Source organism: Nycticebus coucang, chromosome 16 (genome assembly GCF_027406575.1).
Source record: "Nycticebus coucang isolate mNycCou1 chromosome 16, mNycCou1.pri, whole genome shotgun sequence".
Classification (NCBI taxonomy): domain Eukaryota; kingdom Metazoa; phylum Chordata; class Mammalia; order Primates; family Lorisidae; genus Nycticebus; species Nycticebus coucang.
In genome coordinates, this window is record NC_069795.1 from 46,938,400 (window position 1) to 46,958,610 (window position 20,211).

At 38.4% G+C, this 20,211-nt stretch overlaps 2 protein-coding genes across 2 annotated transcripts; both read left to right on the forward strand.

The window, feature by feature from the left end:
- Positions 1 to 206: 206 nt before the first annotated feature.
- On the forward strand, positions 207 to 1,160 carry LOC128567417 (olfactory receptor 5H8-like; the record flags this gene model as incomplete). Its single annotated transcript, XM_053564613.1, has 1 exon — positions 207 to 1,160. A coding segment is annotated over one exon (954 nt), but the record flags the coding sequence as incomplete, so codon positions are not given.
- Positions 1,161 to 14,737: 13,577 nt separating this feature from the next.
- Positions 14,738 to 15,712, forward strand: LOC128567918 (olfactory receptor 5H8-like). The gene has a single exon (XM_053565531.1). The coding sequence runs from the start codon at positions 14,783 to 14,785 to the stop codon at positions 15,710 to 15,712; it is 930 nt and encodes a 309-aa protein (XP_053421506.1). The 5' UTR covers positions 14,738 to 14,782.
- The last annotated feature ends 4,499 nt before the right edge of the window (positions 15,713 to 20,211 follow it).

The following is a 20,211-nucleotide window of genomic DNA, read 5'->3' on the forward strand; positions in this document are numbered from 1 at the left end:
CCTAAAGATGGTAAATCTTGCTCAAGTTTTGAATGGAGACTAATTGTATTTTCCCTCCTTTACTTTCCTTCAATTCAATATTAAAAAATAAAATTAATTAACAGGCAATCTGGCACCAGTTTGATTTTCTTTCAACTTCCATCCCCCATTTTCAACTTGTCATAATTACATAGTGAATATATACTTTTTACATTTTCTGCATTTTATTTCAGAGGACACCAAGTGAGGGCGTGGAAAAGGAAAATGCAACGTTGCTGACACGGTTCATTCTCACAGGACTTACACATCAATCAGAGTGGAAGATCCCCTTGTTCCTGGCATTCTTAGTGATCTATCTCATCACAATTGTGGGCAACCTGGGTCTGATTGCTCTCATCTGGAATGACCCTCACCTTCACATCCCCATGTACTTATTCCTTGGGAATTTAGCCTTTGTGGACACTTTGTTATCATCCACAGTGACCCCCAACATGCTGGTCGGCTTCTTAGCCGAGAGTCAGATGATCTCTTTCTCCAAGTGCATGATACAGTTTTTTTCCTTGGCAGTCAGTGTAACCACAGAATGCTTTCTCTTGGCGACAATGGCGTATGATCGCTATGTTGCCATATGCAAACCTTTACTCTACCCAGTGATTATGAACAACACACTGTGCATCCGGCTATTAGTCTTGTCTTTTGTAGGTGGCTTTCTTCATGCTGTACTTCATGAAGGATTTTTATTCAGATTAACTTTCTGTGACTCCAATGTAATACATCACTTCTACTGTGATATCATCCCATTGTGTAAAATTTCTTGCACTGATCCTTCTATTAATTACCTAATGGTTTTTATTTTCTCAGGTTCAATTCAAGTATTCACTATTGGAACAATTCTTATCTCTTATACATTTGTTCTCTTTACCATCTTAAAAAGGAAGTCTTCCAAAGGCATCAGGAAAGCCTTCTCCACCTGTGGGGCTCATCTCCTATCTGTGTCTTTGTACTATGGCCCTCTGCTCTTCATGTATGTGCACCCTCGGTCGCCACAAGCTGATGATGGAGATATGATGGATTCTCTATTTTACACTGTTATAATTCCTTTCTTAAATCCAATTATTTACAGTCTGAGAAATAAGAAAGTCATAGAGTCATTGACAAAAACATTACAGAAATTAGTTTAGGGCTTTTATTTTGGTTTTTAGTATAATCATTACAAAACTTTTATAGTGTAGATGTGGGTATGATTTTGTACAAGTTGAAACTTTATAGCAATTGCAATTGTTCTAGCTTTTTAGTGACTTAAAGTGTTAGTACCTAAAACACTAAAATGTATGTATCTATTATTCAAAACAATGTGAAATTATAATCTTATATTCCTGTCCTACTAGAATATTTAGAGCAGAAAACAAATAAAAACATTTTACAGGTTATATCCTCTTCATTTGGCTTTATAAATTCATGAGATGCTAATATTGTATTGTTCCCTGAACAGAAATTGAGTAAGATAAAGTATATAGCAAATAATTGACATAGCCTGGATCAGGGGTGAGGAATGTTTTCAAATTGGAAGGCTGCATTAATTTAGCTGCAATCGTATAAGGCTATATTCAAGAAATTGCAATTAGTTGTACTTAAAAATGTATGTTATTTTGTAACACTCTACCTACAATGTGCTTAAGTATTTCAAAAACTGAAAACTATTTGTTAATTTTAAAATTAACTAACCTTTTAATGAACTTTATTGCATCGCTTCTTGTTAGAAACCATTTGAATATTTGATTACAACATGGAGGTCCAGTTTCAGCTGATCTTCTAGGTGGGTATTGGTCATTTGTGACATTAAGGGCATCTTGATTTGGGTTAGGTAGCTTCACAGCGATAAATGGTTGGAAAGTAAGAATGCATTTTGGGGGAACATTGCAGGAGGTGTCCTCCTGACTTTTTCCATGTTTCAACTGGAGTTTTCTTGGCATCAGCCCATGACTTTTATGTCATTTACTGAGAGCTGAATCAATTCCATCTGTGCTTGTTTAGGTGCCTTGGTGATATACACCTAGGTGAGGCTGAAATGCTAATTTGAGTGTCATGATCCTCAAAGCCGGTGAACCTTTCATTGTATTCTCCAATAAATACATCTAAAGCTGCTGTGTATTCTAAATATGATTCACTTATATATCTTGCTCACCAGTGACCTTCACTAACTCAGAAAAATTTGCTTACATAAAATTTCCTCTTTTTTTTTTTATTTCAGACTTATTTATTACGTTAAGTATTTATGTTCAGGCCAAGCCTTTAAAGCATGATGTCACATAGGAATGGAGGCCAATTAGATCAATTCAGCAGAATTTGCTGTAACTTAATGGAAATCTAATTGTGTGTTTTAATTTAATGTCCGGGAGGTAGCATGTTCTCCAAACAAAACAATCTTCAGGCTGCATTTAAGGACCAGATGGCTCTGGCATAGATTTTGGTGATTGTACAGTTGGCCTTTTTGGGGGTTCACAGCTGGAGTTGGTGAGATCCCATGTGAAGGGATTCTCAACTCTCATCAGTACAGAAGGGGAGATGGACAGAACGCTCCTGGTGAATTTCATGGTGTGCCCTCAGCTCCAAGCTTGCTGTCAATACCTCCAGTGCAGCCGTCCTTTACTGGGTGTCGAAGACTTAGTCTCTGCTCCTTAGTAACCATAGCAGGATTCTGCTTAAAAGGAGAAAATCTGACTCTGCTGTGTGAATAAGAGGAGAGAGAAATCACAAATCACGAAAAGGACATCCTTTCTATGAGAGTGATACCTGGTCAGTTTAGAAAAAGTGGAAAATACAAAAAACACAAATGAAAAAATCATTCATTCATAGGCTTGGAGCCTGTAGTACAGTGGTTATGGCACCAGCCACATACACCGAGGGTGGTGAGTTCAAACCCAACCTGGGCCAGCTAAACAACAATGACAATTGCAACAAAAAATAGCCGGGCGATGTGGTGAGTGCCTGTAGTCCCAGCTACCTGGAAGGCTGAGGCAAGAGAATCGCTTAAGCCCAAGAGTCTGAGGTTGCAGTGAGCTGTGATGCCTTGGCACTCTACCAGGAAGACAACTCAAAAAAAAAAAAAAAAGAAAAGAAAAAGAAAAAATCATTCATAACCTTAACTTCAAGAATCAACCAATATACATAGTTTGGTATTGGGATGTCTTTTTTCTGTTTATAAATATATATCTCTAATAAACATTTTATAACATTTTTATAAATTAAATTTTCAAATTTATAAATATTTTCAATTTCTAAATACATTCATATATGTTATATTTCAGTCTGTTTGGGCTGCTATAATAAAATCTATAATCCTGGTGGTTGATGAGCAATGGGAATGTTTGTCTCACAGTTCTAGAGGCTGGAAAGTCTAAGATCAAGGCGCTGGCAGATTTGGTGTCTGGTGAGGGCTGCTTTCTGATGACTGTCTTCTTGCTGTGTCCTCATATGGTGGAAGAGACAAGGCAACTCTCTGGGGTCTCTTTGTGTAGGGCACTAATCTGGGAGAGCTAGGTCCCACTTCCCAATGCCATTGCTTTAAATTTCAGCATATGAATTTTTTTGTTGTTTTTTTCTTCTTTTTTTTTATTGTTAAATCATAGCTGTGTACATTAGTGCAATTGCCTGTACCCATTCTAAGATGCATCATAGATGTGGCCCCACCCATTACCCTCCCTCCACCAAAACCTCCCCCCTCCCTTCCCCTTCCTTGGCCCTTTCCCCATAGTCTTGTGCTATAGTTGGGTTATAGCCTTCATGTGAAAGCTATAATTTAGCTTCATAGTAGGGCTGAGTACATTGGATAATTTTTCTTCCATTCCTGAGATACTTTCCTAATACGTTCCTTCTGGAAGGATGTTTGGAGAATACTTAGACACCTAAAAATAGACCTGCCATTCAATCCTATAATTCCTTTACTAGGTTTATACCCAGAAGACCAAAAATCACAATATAACAAAGACATCTGTACCAGAATGTTTATTGCAGCCCAATTTATAATTGCTAAGTCATGGAAGAAGCCCAAGTGCCCATCAACCCACGAATGGACTAGCAAATTCTGGTACATGTATACCATGGAATATTATGCAGCCTTAAAGAAAGATGGAGACTTTACCTCTTTCATGTTTACATGGATGGAGCTGGAACATATTCTTCTTAGCAAAATTTCCTCTTATATAAGAAGTATTTTGAAAAGAGAAAGCTTTTTACAAAATGTTTGGATTTTATGCTACATACCATATATACTTTTTTTTTTTCTTTTTTACATCTTGTAAAGAAACATTCAAGTCATTTTTATTTGGCATGATATCTCACAGAAATGCTGTATTCCTGTAGAAAGCTTTTTTAAACATTTACAGTGCCGGTTATGTTCTTCATAAAATTTAACTATCTATTCTCACAGAGATAAACTTTTGGCTAATGACTGTCCCTGTGATAGCCAGCACAGTTTACAGGGATATAGCAAAACTAGACTGCATATCTCTTTCTTTCAATGTTAGCCTATTACAAAAATGATGAGGACGTGTTGCATTTGCCCAAATATAATTAACAATACGTACAACTTGTTTCAAAGTGTCATGTAAAATGATACTTTTCACACAGAGAGGGAAGGAGGAAGGGGGTGGGGGGGTCACAGTGTGTGCCACACCTTTTGGGGTGGGACACAATTATAAGAGGGACTTTACCTAACAAATGCATTCACTGTAACCTAGTTCATTGTACTCTCATGAATACCCAACAATAAAAAAAAGTGTATTATTCATCCTTAACTTGGAAATCATGCCATTTATGACAACATGGATGATTCTGGAGGATATTCTGCTGAGTGAAATAAGCCAGAGAAAGAAAAACACTGTTTAATCTTTTTTTTTTTTTTGTAGAGACAGAGTCTCACTTTATGGCCCTCGGTAGAGTGCCGTGGCATCACACAGCTCACAGCAACCTCCAACTCCTGGGCTTAAGCGATTCTCCTGCCTCAGCCTCCTGAGTAGCTGGGACTACAGGCACCCGCCATAATGCCCGGCTAGTTTTTGGTTGCAGTTTGGCCGGGGCCGGGTTTAAACCTGTCACCCTCGGTATATGGGGCCGGCACCCTACCGACTGAGCCACAGGCGCCGCCCTAATCTTATATATATATCTATGTAGAATCTAAAAAAGCCAAATAGACAAAGCAGTATTCAGAATAGTGGTTAGTAAATCTAGAGATCCAGTGCACAGTATGATGACTGTAGTTAGCAGTAGGGTGGGCAATAAGTCTAGAGACCCAATGTGCAGTAGATGAAGACTGTAGTTAACATACTAACTGGATTGTCCCAAAGAAGAGATTTTAGGTGCTGTCACCACATGCAGCTGATCCCTACAGCAGAAGCTCCAGCACTAGAATCTTCAGAAATAATGCTAGTAGCTTCTTTTGAAGACTCTTGCAGCTGTAATGCCAGAAAACAGACTCTTGACACTTCTGACATAATCTCTAGAAGTTGCTTCTATCAAAGCCCCAGTGGCTTGTATTAAATTACCAGTGATGCAGGAGTCTCCTGTGCCTGACAGTGTGCCCACAGCTAACTCCTCCACCCAACCTGTGCTGTCAGGTGTCAAACGGGGCTCTGCCATGAGGCCATGCTATTATGCCCTTGTTAATAACAACCTGATCCTCAGCCTAGACTTAGAGGAGTGCTCTCCTCAGGACAGCCTGCCTCTTTCCAAATAGAGCCTGTTAGTAGAGGTGTTAAAGCGTGTAAAAGTTCACCTAATCCCTTACAAGAATGAGGGCCCACGGTGAGAGAACAGCACTTCTTCAGTCCATGTACTGACAGAACGTCTCACACCTCATTGATCTTTATACTTCTTCACGGGGGGCTAGCTCTAATTCTGCTGTATGGTCTTGTTTTCAAACTGATTTGTTGCTTATTTAGTGAGTGTCCCTTCCCATAGTGTTGCGTTCTAAGGTAACTTCATCTGTAGCCGCTGAGATTGATGAGTTTATAGGCACCAGTTTTCAGTCAGGTGGGTTCTCCAGAGGAACTCAAGGGATGTGGGACAAAGACTGAAAGATGATCACGTACAGATGGACCAGGCTGGAAGGTGCAGAAACATTTCTGAGAGTGTTCATTCATCATTCAGTGTTGTTACAGACAATATTAGAAGCAACAGTTTACCAGCAGAGACAGTAGCTCATAGTTTGTTACCTCAGAAAGGCCCTAAGGTTTTAAATCAGATATTGAGAAATCATATACTTCAGTTCAGAGAATGGTATGTTTCCTTCACAGAACATGATGGGTAATCAGACCCAAACCATGGATTATAAAGTATTTAGAAACCATCATATCAAGTAATCTGCCCAGTCAAACATTGGATGATCATAGCTGTGTTTTTTTGTTTTTGTTTTTGTTTTTTTTTGTAGAGACAGTCTCACTTTATGGCCCTCAGTACAGTGCCATGGCATTACACAGCTCACAGCAACCTCCAGCTCCTGGGCTTATGTGGTTCTCTTGCCTCAGCCTCCCGAGTAGCTGGGACTACAGGTGCCCACCACAACACCTGGCTATTTTTTTGTTACAGTTTGGCCGGGGTTGGGTTTCAACCCGCCACCCTCGGCGTATGGGGCCGGGGCCCTACTCACTGAGCCACAGGTGCCGCCTTTTTTTTTTTTTTTTCTTTTTGTCTGTCATAAACCCTGGACCTGACACCCAGCTCCCATCTGGCCCAACCCAAATTGCTGGAATAGATTTCTAAATCAGAGTTCCTTCTGTCTTTAAGTATCGAAAGGCAAACTGAAGACAGTGAATATCACACCATAAACACTGAACAAGCCTTGGAATCACTGGACGTAGAGACCCCAGATGACTTCTTACACACAGACACCTCTGTGTAACTTATACACAGACACCTCTGTTGTGGATATAGGAGAATTTGTAACTTCTGAGGCCTTCAGATTTTGACACACACACAAGGACTTCTCCTTCTGTTTACACCATAGCCCTGCATAACTACTGATTCATCTAACACAGAGATCCAAACTGAAGGAATTTTTGCTGCTAAAAATTACCTGCTGTAGAAAGTAAAGTTCAATTGAACAATGCAGAAACACACACCATGAGTTCTGGCTTTGAAACCAGGGGAGCATGTCCATCCCTGCAAACAAACTCAAACAGCAACAAATAGCCATCTTCTGGCTGATTAGGCCTTAAACAAGATGGGGTCTCAGTCCAGCTGTGCAGGAAATCAGACTTGTGCCAACTCCACAGTCACCAACTTCTAACAGTGGAGTCTGTGTATGTGGTGGCATTTCCCATTTCCCTCTGGATTTAGAAAATGGGGAACGAGGACGACAGCATTAATTCTATTAACACACAGTTGATGATGCAGCTGCTTAGAGTCTTTGCTGCTCCTTCCCCTTAGTCCTTGTAAACATGAACCATGGAAATGTTGTATAAAGTATAAGATGTTGATATAAAACTAATGGTTCTATGTTGCGTACATTTGCACTTTCACAGCAAGTATTTCTATCATTTTAAAAGACTGTTTCATGTCATAAAACCTAGATAACCATTGTTGAACTAAAGCCAAGCTTGCCGGGTCCTCAGATATAAACTTCTGAATCTCCCCAACATTCTACAGTAAGTATAACATACTTAATTTCAATTGCAAGCAGTGTCAAAAATATTTGTGACACTGGTTGTTAGAAAATCCTTTTCCTGATAGTAATATCCAAAGAAATCAGATGCTGCCACATTAGATTTAAACAACTGTGCTTCTGTGGTTTTTGACCTCTGCTGCCTACATTTTCATCTGCTTTGACATCTCTGCACTGACTTGAAAGCACTAATGAAAACTACAGCTGTCTTTAACTTTTGAGATGGTTTTCCAGTAGTCAGTGCTACCCCTTCTGTACATGAGCTGTTACTGATCCCAGCATAACTGTACAGTAAATACTGTACAGATTGTACAGAATAGTACATAGGGATTTGTTGCTATAAAATTACTGCCTCGAAAAAGAGCAGCTAACACTTAGCATAAATAGTGATGCGTCTAAATAAGAGTAAACTATACAAACACTGGGAGCACACGATTGCCTATGAGGTTACCCTGGGTGTGCTCCATGGGCATTCTGTCTGCTCTCCACAGCAGGCCAGAGAGGGGCTCTGGAGCTGTTTCCCAAAGAGCACCCACAGGCAGGATCTGAGTTTTGTCATGCTAAGAAAAATGGAAAGAGGAAATCCCCCCCAGCTTTCAAAATTTTTCACTTCTACTGAGCTTTATAGGAAAAGAGTACAATCAATAGTCATTTTAACACGAATTTTTCTTCCCTCCACCACTCATCATCTTTTTCTTGGATAACAAATGCCATGTGTCTAGCAAGGATATTATTCATGCCTTGGGGCCTGCATTATACAATAGATCCATCCAAAATGTAGTATTCCTCATTTTGTGCTTGATTTTTCTAATGGAAGTAATGCCAAACAGTCTTCATCAAAGAAAGCAAAGGTGAACTTGTTGCTTCAATAATCGAGAAAATGTGCTAAGACGGGAGCATGATCTGCTATGGTCTGGGGGTTTCCTGTATTTTGGAAATTTTGAATGCTTTTCAGTCAATGTTCAGGCAGGTGAGAATCAATTCTCTAAGTTAAAAAAAATTAACACACTTGTGATGCTGAAGGATAAATGGTCAAAATAAAGCCTGAGAAGGGGACTGATACTTCACTGAAGTGTAATACCTTGATGGTTTGGCTACTAGATCCAGTATGTCTAATACGAAAGAAGTGTTGACAATGAATGGGTAGCATACCCCGGGCCAAAGAACCCGACATAGTAGATAAAAGTTTCCTTTGGTCAAAGTTTCTTATGAATATTGGTTTCAAAACAAACATAGAGCCTTAACTTTTCACTGTTTTAGAACTGTCACTGCCTTAGTGTTCAGACATCTATTTAAGTTCTCCAGATAAAGAACACACGCATGTTTATGGCTTTTTGTAAACATATATGCAATGATCTACAGCTGTAAGAAAACATTTAGTTTCTGTGACATTGTTAGTCCATCCAATATATTTACAGAAAAATGTTGCATGTACTAGTGTTATTAATGTTAATAATGTTCAGGTATTTCTCCTCAATCCCTCAGTTACCTGGATTGATTATTTGTAAACATCAAAATTCAGTGATTATAGCAGAATTTAGAATTCTAAAAAAACAAAATATGCAAGACATACAGGGAAAAAAATTCTGAGAGAAATTATTATTTTTTTAGTTTATTTTAGTATTTCTTTTTGAGGCCAAGTCTCACTCTGTCACCCTAGGTAGAATGTCCTGGTGTTTTGGTAGATCACAACAACCTGAGACTCCTGGGTTTAAGTGATCTTCTCTCCTCAGCCTCCCAAGTAGCTGGGACTACAGACATGTTCCATGACACCCAGCTAGTTTTTCTATTTTAGTAGAGATGAAGGTCTCGCTTTTCTTCAGGCTGGTCTTAAAGTCCTGAGCACAAGTGATCCACTTGCCTCGGCCTCCCAGAGGGCTGGGATTACAAGTGTGAGCCACTGCTCCTGGCCACTCTGAGAGAAATTAAAGAAGACCTAAACAAATAGAAAGATGTGTGATGTTTATGTCAAAAGATTCAATGTTGAAGAAATGTAAATTTTCTTCTAATGTATTCATAGGTTAATACAATCTATATCAAAATTTCAACAGACTTTCTTACGTAAATTGAGAAGATAAATCAAATATTCTCAGGAAATTGCAAAAGATGCATAATAGTCAAAAAGAACATTGCAAAACAAGAACAACTTTGGAGGTCTACCACTATTTGATTCTAAGACTAAACTTAGAACTTCAGGAACAAGACAGTGTGATATTGTTGTAAAGACAGAAAGAGAAAGAAGAGGTTTATGACAAAGGATGCTGGGACATTGGGATTTATACGAGGGAAAAATAAGCCAGATTGGTCCAGCTAACAGGCAAAAATTGAATCAAATGAATCATAGGCCTCAACCTACAACCTAAAAATACAACATCTAAAGAACAAACTGTACAAGTAAAAAGATAACTGTTAAACTAACTGTATCCACATGAGAAGTTTCTGCTTCTCAAAAACGTTGTTAAAATGAAAAAACAACACATAGACTTTCAGAAAATATTTGGAAATCATGTATTAGGTAATGAGTTTGTATCCAGAAAACATAAAGAGTTCTCAGAACTCAATAATAATAAAATAATTTAAAAATGGGCAAAAGATTTGAACATTTAACCAATGAAGAATCAAGGATGGCAAATGAGAACTGGAAATGATGCTCAACTTTATTAGTCATCCCACTGTGGTCGTTGGTCTTTGTTACTCCTTGACTTCCCCATTTTTCTAGTGGAATTCTCATCAGTTGCAAGCAAGGGAGCTGGTAAATGTCTGCATTTGAGTTGCAATTTGCATAAGAAGGACAGCTTTGGAGTGGGCCCCTGAATGAAATCTGGATGTTTGGCTACATTGACATTGTGTTTTAATTAGCTCAGACAAAATCATAGCAATCAGGGTACTTAGAGCAACAATTTATATACATAAATACTGAGCTTTACCTGAAGATATCAGAACAGTCACCTGTGGTGGAAAATAGGGGCATGATGTATAATTTCAGTTGTTAAAAGTACTACAGTTAATGGATGCTTATCATTTCAAAGACCGTAATGACCTGTGGGACAATCTGTCCGAATCCACAGTGCCCAATATAGGACCTGCACTTCATCCTCCTCCAGGAATCCTCAGGTGCTCTCAGGGGAATTTCAGTTTCCCCCTCCTTCCTCTTCTGGCAAAAGCACACAGTTACATCATTGGTTGACTCTCATGTTGAAAGCAAATTTATATAAACCGTATTTTTCTGAGCTTGGGAAAGGAAGCTTACAAAATGAATCATTGTGCAACAAATTACCATCTTTGTTATCGGCATTCCTATACTGTGATAGTTTTTGTGGCTTGGAAAGCCTAACACTTTTAAAAGATTTCCACAATTTCTTTCAGGATATGGGTAAAAGGGTAACCTATAATATTCACTGTCTTTCATATTGAAAGTTAAAAATGCTGTTTAACTTGGGATTCATAAAGCACCAAAATAGGTGAGAAATAGAAAGCAAATTGTAAATTTTCTGTATATTTCATTTCCCATGACTTAATCTGGATAGGCAAAATAGTTATGAGACTGATTGTTCCTCTCTAAAAATGTTTTATTATGTTGTTAATCTAACTACAATGAATTTATTAGATAAGTTCCAGTGAAAGGAAAAGGTAAATAATTGAAAACTAGGCTTAAGGTGGTGCCTATGGCTCAAAGAGGTAGGGTGCTGGCCCCATATGCCAGAGGTAGCAGGTTCAAACCCAGCCCTGGCCAAAAAAAAAAAAAAAAGAAAGAAAACTAGGCTTAAAATTTCAGTTATAATGTTTCTTATATAAGCAATCTTTCTGATAGTTCAAACATAAGACCTCATTGTGTTGAATTTAATGTATGCTCTGATACTTTAAAGGTAAGTCACTTAAATATTAGGTCCTATGTTCTTTAATCTACTTCTGATAGTGATTTAATTTAGTGCTATATATTTGTAAAATTATCAATAATATGTGTGTATATGTATATAGTAGGAAACATGTAGAGAATGTATTTCTAGTAGTCAGCTTATTATTTCATAAGTTCTACTGTTTATGACTTCATAAGCACCCACACACAAATCAAATTTGAGTATTTTTAGATATGTAGTGATTTAGGATTACATAAAAGGAAGCCATATAAAATATAAATACATTTAACAACTAGAATTATTGGCTTTTCCATTCATATAACTTGTATCAGGTTTAATCTTTGATTTTATTTTAATTTTGCTATAAAAATTGATCAACGAGAGAAATTTCTCAAGTAGTAAATTCAGTAAGATTCCTGCGGAAAGTCAACTGTAATCATTCTATAAACAATGATAAATTAACTTTTAAATATCCAAAGAAGTTTCAGGCAGTGCTAGTACCTGCAATGCAAAGTGTGCAAAGTAAAATTTAAAATCAAAGCTCTCTTTTCATGCAAAAACAAAAAAGAATAGTAAGCTCTGAATTTTGAGTAACAGAAAAAGAAAAAAATCCATCTTTTAATAAGTCCTAGGGTTAAGACAAACATTTACCAGCCTAAACCTAGGACCTTTGCCCATTATTAGTTGTCAGCCATTCTCCAATCTTCTCTACTTTTTGTTTATCTTTTCAACACAGATCCATGTATGCATGTGTTATTTTTGACCTATTTTTCTTCTTCCTCTTTGTTCTCTTTTCACCCATCCAAGTTGCTCTTTCCACCTCTGTCCCCTTTCCCCTCTCCATACCTTCAAAACTTTTCTCAAACATTCTACAGAAAAACCTGCACTTGTCTGTAGCAGCACACAACTGTCAACTGTGCTCCTCATTTCTTAGGGTGCTCCATTTCCTTTCATTTACCATTGACTCACTTGTTACCCAGGAAATTAGTATTGTTTTGTGACCTGTGATAGTAAGTACATCTTGTGATGTAGAGCCCTTAAAGGCTCTAAACACTTGCTGATTTACACTGTGATCTCTGTTCACTCTTTCTTGGAACAATTACAATTAATATACCACCAGTCGTGCTTAGTCTACACTTCTCGTTTCTACCTCTTTGTTCCCCTCATCACTGCCAAAGCCCTGTCACTCTCAGTCTAATCACTTCACATGCATTCGTATTCTTGAGGAGCATTTTCAACATGAAGTTCTCCAGGCCTGTGGCATGTGGCCTGTCCCTCACTTTGTCCTCTTGAACTAGATTTTCAGCATCCCTCCTGCTTCTCTGACCACCCTGCACGGTATCCTTTCCTGGTCTCTTTCTAGTCTTTCATTTGTTGGAGGTATGGCCTCAGTTGCAATAGGAAATGAGTGGATTGAATGGGCATTTTCTCTCCCACAGAAAACCTACTAAGGTTTGAAGAATGAGCTGGAAAAATGGGCAGTAAAAGAAGGAAGCAGGACATGTAGTCACCAGCAAGAATCACGTTCAACATTAGCTCAGTGGAAGCTGCTGCTGCTCCTGCTGGCCTCAGATGCCCTAACAGTGTCAGTGTCATTGTGACGGGTGCAGGATGCTTACTGCTGCCCTGCTGTTTTTGCCACCAAAATTCTCTTCTGACCCTTTAACTGTCTATCTCTGTTTCTCTCCCTACTGGAGAACTCTGGGGTGGATTTGACAGGACAAACATAGACCTAGTCCCCTTAAACTAGGTGCAAGGTTGATGGGAAAATATCTTTCCAGCTTTGTTGACTTCTGGACTGGATGGTAGACTCTGGTCACCTCTAAGCATCATGTGGTGGAAAAGCGGATCAGGTGTTGTCAACTCATCAATGACATATGCAGTATATTAGCAGGGCATGCCTTCCACGGCCCCCAGTGGATACCTGAAATGTCAAGCAGTACTGAACCCTATCTATTATGTTCTATGCTTTTCTTTTACGTACTAGCTGTCATAAAATTTATTTATAAGTTGGTCACAGTAAAAGATTAACAACAATAATTAATATTAAAATACAAAAATTATAACGTATAATAAAAGTTATGTCAATGTGACCTTTCCTTCTGTGTCTCACAATATCTTACTGTATGTGATATTTTTGGCCTGCAGTTGGTCACAGGTTACTGAAACTGTGGAAAGCAAAACCACACAAAAGCTGGGACTGCTGTTCTGATGCTTCCACCTCTCCGACGTAAGCTCCTCAAGTATCCATCTTCCTCTTCTTTTGTAAACTCTCCAATGGACATTTGGTCTATAACTTACACTGTAACTACTCCCATGGCTCCAAAGACATTTTTTCTAATACTTAATATACTCGTGCTACTAAGTACACGTCATACAAATACTCAGAGGACCCCCCCTTTTGTATTTTGCCGATGCAAGTAAGTTCTTGATCATAATAAGTGACACAACTCTCCTTCACCAACCATCCCCTCCACAACTCATACGCCACCAGTTGTGGTGAGTCTGTATTTCTCGTGTCTATCTCTGTGTTCCCCTTGTCAGTTTCAAACCCTACCACTCTCATTCTAATCACTTCACCTGCATTCGTGTGGTCTGAGGAGCGTTTTCATCATGAAGATTCCTGGACCTCACTCTTGCACTACTGGGTGTGTCTCTACCCTTTTACCTCGTAATCTGTATTTTTCCGAAGCTCCCTCAGACAATCACGATGTGTCATCTATTTGGGGAACTCCTGGAAAACAGGGGCAGCTCTCTGATTAGTGCTCCTGACTCCAGTTGTCCTTACTTGGAGCATATTTTGTACACACCAAATATTCGATTTTAAAAAATACCTCACAATGTCACTCACAATTTGAAAAGTTTTCAATGTATGATTGAAATTGAGAATTAAAGTTCAAAGACCCTTAATATGGCACCTCCGTTATTAATCCTGCTCCTTCCAATAGCTTTTCTGTTGATGTTGAATTTATGTCTCAGAAACAAGATTTTTCTTTTTACCATATTCAATATGCCCCCTACAAATTTAGCACATGCTCAGAATGCCTTTTATTTTTCTAAATCTATTAAGTCTTGAACAATTTTTTAATGGAGACTAGTTGTATTTTCCCTCCTTTAATTTCCCTCAGTTTAGTAGCAGTAAATATAATTAATTAACAGGCAATCTGGCAACACTTTGGCTTTCTTCCAACTTCCATCCCCCAATTTCTACTTGTAGAAATTACATGGTGAATATGTATTTTTTTACATTTTCTGCATTTTATTTCAGAGGACACCAAGTGAAGACATGAAAAAGGAAAATACAACGTTGCTGACACAGTTCATTCTCACAGGACTTACACATCAACCACAGTGGAAAATCCCCCTGTTCCTGATGTTCTTGGTGATGTATCTCATCACCATTGTGGGGAACCTTGGTCTGATTGCTCTCATCTGGAATGACCCTCACCTTCACATCCCCATGTACTTATTCCTTGGGAATTTAGCCTTTGTGGACACTTGGTTATCATCTACAGTGACTCCCAACATGCTGGTCGGCTTCTTAGTGGAGAGTCAGATGATCTCTCCCTCCAAGTGCATGATACAGTTTTTTTCCTTTGTAGTCAGTGCAACCACAGAATGTTTTCTCCTGGCAGCAATGGCGTATGATCGCTATGTAGCCATATGCAAACCTTTACTCTACCCAGTGATTATGAACAACATACTGTGCATCCGGCTATTAGTCTTGTCTTTTGTAGGTGGCTTTCTTCATGCCATACTTCATGAAGGATTTTTGTTCAGATTAACCTTCTGTAATTCCAACACAATACATCACTTTTACTGTGACATTATGCCATTATTGAAGATTTCTTGTACTGACTCTTCTATTAATTATCGAACGGTTTTTATTTTCTCAGGTTCAATTCAAGTATTCACTATTGGAATAGTTCTTATCTCTTACACATTTGTTCTCTTAACAATCTTAAAAAAGAAATCCCTCAAAGGCATCAGGAAAGCCTTCTCCACCTGTGGGGCTCATCTCCTATCTGTGTCTTTGTACTATGGCCCTCTGCTCTTCATGTATGTGCACCCTCGGTCGCCACAAGCTGATGATGAAGATATGATGGACTCTCTGTTTTACACTGTTATGATTCCTTTCTTAAATCCAATTATTTACAGTCTGAGAAATAAAAAAGTCATAGAGTCATTGACAAAAACATTAAAGAAATTAGTTTAGGGCTTTTACAAACATCTCTTTTTAGTAAAATAATTACAAAACTTTGCAGTGTAGATGTGGGTGTGATTTTGAACATGTTGGGAGTTTTTTGCAATTGCAATTGTCCTAGTTCTTAATGACATGAAGTGTTAGCATTTAATACCCTAAAATATTTTTATCTATGATTCAAATATACATGTGGAATTTTAATCATGTATTCCTGTCATACTAGAATATTTAGAGCAGAAAACAAATGAAACCATTTTACAGGTTATATGTTCTTCATTTGACCCTATAAATGAATGAGATGCTAAAATTGTATAGCTCCCTCAGCAGGAATTGAGTAAGATAAAGTATATAGCAAATAAAGCAATAGATCAGAGGTGGGGAACATTTTCAAATTGGAAGGCTGCATTAATTTAGCTGTAATTACAAAAGACTACATTCAAGAATCTATACACAGTATGTAAATAAATGTATGCTATTTTGTAACATTCTAACTACGATGTGCTAGAATTTCAAAAACTGAAAACTATTTGTTAAAGTTAACTAACCTAATGAACTTTATTGCATCTCTATTTGTTGGAAAGCATTTGAATATTTGTTTGCAATGTTCAAACAATATTTGAAGGAAGTCCACAATTTCAGGTGATCCTCTATGTGGGTATCAGTCATTTGTGACATTAAGGGCATCTTGATTTGGGTTAGGTAGCTTCACAGCAATCAATGGTTAGAAAGCAAGAATGCATTTTGGGGGAACGTTGCTGAAAGAGGAGGTGTTCTCCTGCCTTTTTCTCTATTTCAACTGGAATTGTCTTAGCATCATCCCATGACTGTTATGTCATTTACTGAGAGCTCAATCAATTCCATCTGTGCTTATTTAGGTGCCTTGGTGACATTCACCTAGGTGAGGCTAAAATGCTAATTTAAGTGTGATGTCATTATCCTCAAAGTTGGTGAATCTTTCATTGTATTCTCCAATAAATACATCTAGAACTGCTGTATGTTCTTCAAATGATTCCTTATATCATCTTGCTCACCAGTGACCTGTGCTAACTCAGAAAAGTTTGCTTATATAAAATTTCCTTTTGCATAAGAAGTATTTTGAAAAGAGAAAGCTTTTCAGATTTTATGCTACATACCATATATGCTTGTTTTTGTATTTTGTTACCTTGTAAAAAAGTTGTAATTCTGTTTCGATCAAATATTTTAAACATTTTTAACATCTTTATCCAACATTCTCAATATCATATTAGAGTTGTGTAAAATATTGTTAACTAGGCCTTGTAATGTTAAGTTGCAGGTCCTTGACTTTGGTGTCTAACACCAAAATCAAGTGAACCAAAGCCTTGTCGTTAGACCTGAGAGAAGACAATGGTCAAAATGAACGGCTTTCATAAGGAAAAGATTGAGCCCACACTCAGAGACATTAGGAATCATTTAATAGTTTCCCTTCTATTTTCATGAATACAATTTGTTACTAGACAATTTGAATATGTAGCTACCTATATGCTTCCTTCTCCTGTCATTATCAGAAGTAGGTATGATGTATAAATTTTTCTGATGTAGGTCTCTATATCCTTATGCTCCAATGGCTTTATCAAAATACTTGTGCTTTATCAGGCAAATTCTTAACAAGTCTAAAACTAAAACCAAAGTTATATCTATAGGCAGTTAATTTTGTAACCTTGCTTTTGGCATTTGGTTTATGCTCTTATGTGGCCTAAAGTGTTTTAAAGTGTTAATGAATGCCTGTGGACCACCAGGCTTAGGATGTTTAATTGACTGTAAGCCTTTTGACAACAAAACCCCTTGGCCACCAGGGGACAGGAAGGACCCAAGGCAGGTAGCCACACTAATCTGATAATGATGGGACAAAATTAAAATTTGGCTATGAATGCTGCCTCTGGCAAATATTGGCCAAAAGGGGAAAATTTGTAAACACCCTTGTCCAGTGGGAGGGATCCCAGAAAAATCTTAATTAAATTCCTGGTCATGAAGGGAAAGAAGATCACACACATCTCATTGTACCTCATTTCTTTTGGAGATCAGCATTAATGTTAAAATAGAGCTCAGAAGGGATCTATTGAGAAGGCATCTGAATTTTAATATCAGGTATCCAGATGAAGTAGAATGATTTTGAAGTATTTCTTCTTTTTCAATTGTCTATAAGATTTGGCATGATCTGTTTTTTGAAATTATCTTTTATTTTTATTTTAAAATATTAGTAGTCTATTTTTTGAGACGTCGGGAAAAAAAATAAGGAGAAGTTAACTGATGACTCCATACTGAACCTCAGTGTCAAAGCATTCTATAATAGACATACTCTTATTTGACAACGTGAGTGTTACTTTTTTGCATTATTATTATTATTATTGCTCAATTAAAAAAAAAGAAAGAAAGAAAACTAAATTATAAATAGACCTAAAAGGTTATGCCAGGCAAGGGGTAAGGTGCTGTTCTAACATTACAGGGAAAAGCACTCAGATAACATACTACAGCATGTTGAGAACTGATTAACTCTTTACTGTTTGTGGGTGCAATCTATTCAGTTACTGACACTAAATTTGCACAGAAGACTTCTCTACATACAGCTGTTCCATCTTCTCAAGAACTATGTAGGGTAAAAATTATATCCAACACTTCTCAGGCTAAGAACTCAATTTTTTTAGTGGTGTCCCCCCAGAATATTATACAGCAATGAGGATCCCTCCTAATATGCAAACATGACATTCCTGGTCTCTTTCCATTTGTAACTTTAACTACGATAGAATCAGAACTAAGAGGTCAAGAAGCCAAGGCAAAGTCACAGTGATTATTATTTCAGTGGGAGCTGGCTGCAGATGGGGCCCTCTGGAGGGTATGATGCTGCTCTGGGATATAGTTTTGTATGCAGTTGGGAGGCCAATGGCTACTAACCTTAGTCGTTAGGGATTATGCTTCAAGGGACTCACAGTGACCACCTTTCACTCCCTAATAGGAAGTTGCCTATTAAAACAGTCCTACAGAATTATTTACCAGCGTGGCTCATGATCTCCCGGGGGGAACTCCCAGCAGAGATGAATATTTCTTTGGCCACTCTCTCTCTCCCCTGTTAAGATGTAGATGCCCACTAGGATGCACAAGAAAGTTATCTAGGATTTTAAACATCATTATTGCTAGTGAAACTCCTCTTACTCTTGCTAAAATCCCTCACTAAAGTTTTGCTTGATAATTGTGTTGCCCTTGACTATTGCCCTCCATCGTGAGGAGTCTGCATGGTGGATAACACTACATATTGCACTTGTGTGAATGCTTCCTCTGAAACAGAGACTAGTATGGACAAAATTAGACAACATGGACATGAGAATTGCTCCCAATGCTAGAATTTCCAGGAAGCAAAGTAACAGAGCAAGAAAGGCACAGTCATGATCCTGGCAAGTGAATCCAGGTTTATAAAGGTCGAGACCCTGAATAGTGTGTCGACACTATTCAGGGTCTCGTGGGTGGTTGATCAGATAAAAAAATTAATGCATCCTTTGAGAAGCAAGTCACCACATCTAGGCCCTGACTGTAAGTATGAGTAATACAATGAGAAAGGTGTCCCAGGCCACATTACTGAGGTAGTGTATATGGCCCCAGAAGGTATGGGTTCTAAGGGGTTGAGGAAAGGCTGGATCTTAGATGGTTACAAAGATCTGAGTGTGGGAGTGGGTGTTGAAACATTGAAGAACAGTAAGAGAGAGATTCTTCTGTATTTCCTACACCACTGGTCCAGTAAAACCCCATGGCTGAGTGGACAGCCATATGCAGCACCTTTAGTGGACTCTTAGGCTGTGGGCAATTTGGTTTGCCAAGGAAAAAAGTCTCTCACCAATGGGTAAACAGTTTGCACTACTCATCTGAAAGAGCCATAGCAGGGGAATTTTGCTTGATCAGGTACACGAGATGCTCCAAGGAAGTACACAGGTATTTGCTTCTGTGTTGGAATCCTCAGCTATAGGGGCTGAGTTTCATTTTAATCCTTCATGGCTACACCATAAATGATGGAACCCATTAGGAATCACTGGGACTTGAATAGCATTTGCAGTAGAAAGTGAAACAGGATAATGATGTTTCCACACTGAGATGTGGGGGGCCCATTCTTCACTGCTTGGTGGCATTAAGTGCCCTGACTGACAGAGAGGACAAGGGAAGGAAGGTTCTCTAGTCAGTAACTTGTGTTCCTGTAATGGCTGCAAGAACTGAGCTACTTGAGGGTGTGTTGGTATCCAGCATTCCCTGAAAATCAAAACCCAAAGTGATCATAGAAAAAGACTAGCCTTACAGAATTTCAAAAGCACTCCAAGGAAAAAGGACCTTTAGCTGCAACGCGTAAATGCAAAAGAGCAGCTGGGAGAAGCATTAGCAAGCCAGGTCCCGTCTCCCGGGCCTTTTTGTGAAGGGTGAGCTTGAGGCTCTGGTTAGCTCTCTCCACCTGACTGCGGCCTCCAGGTGCAGTGCAAATAGTAAGGGCCATGCAGGTCCTGGAGACTCTCTGT

What these genes read in the sequence shown, in the direction of transcription:
- LOC128567918 (XM_053565531.1), top strand. Translation starts at nt 14,783, where the DNA reads ATGAAAAAGGAAAATACAACGTTGCTGACACAGTTCATTCTCACAGGA.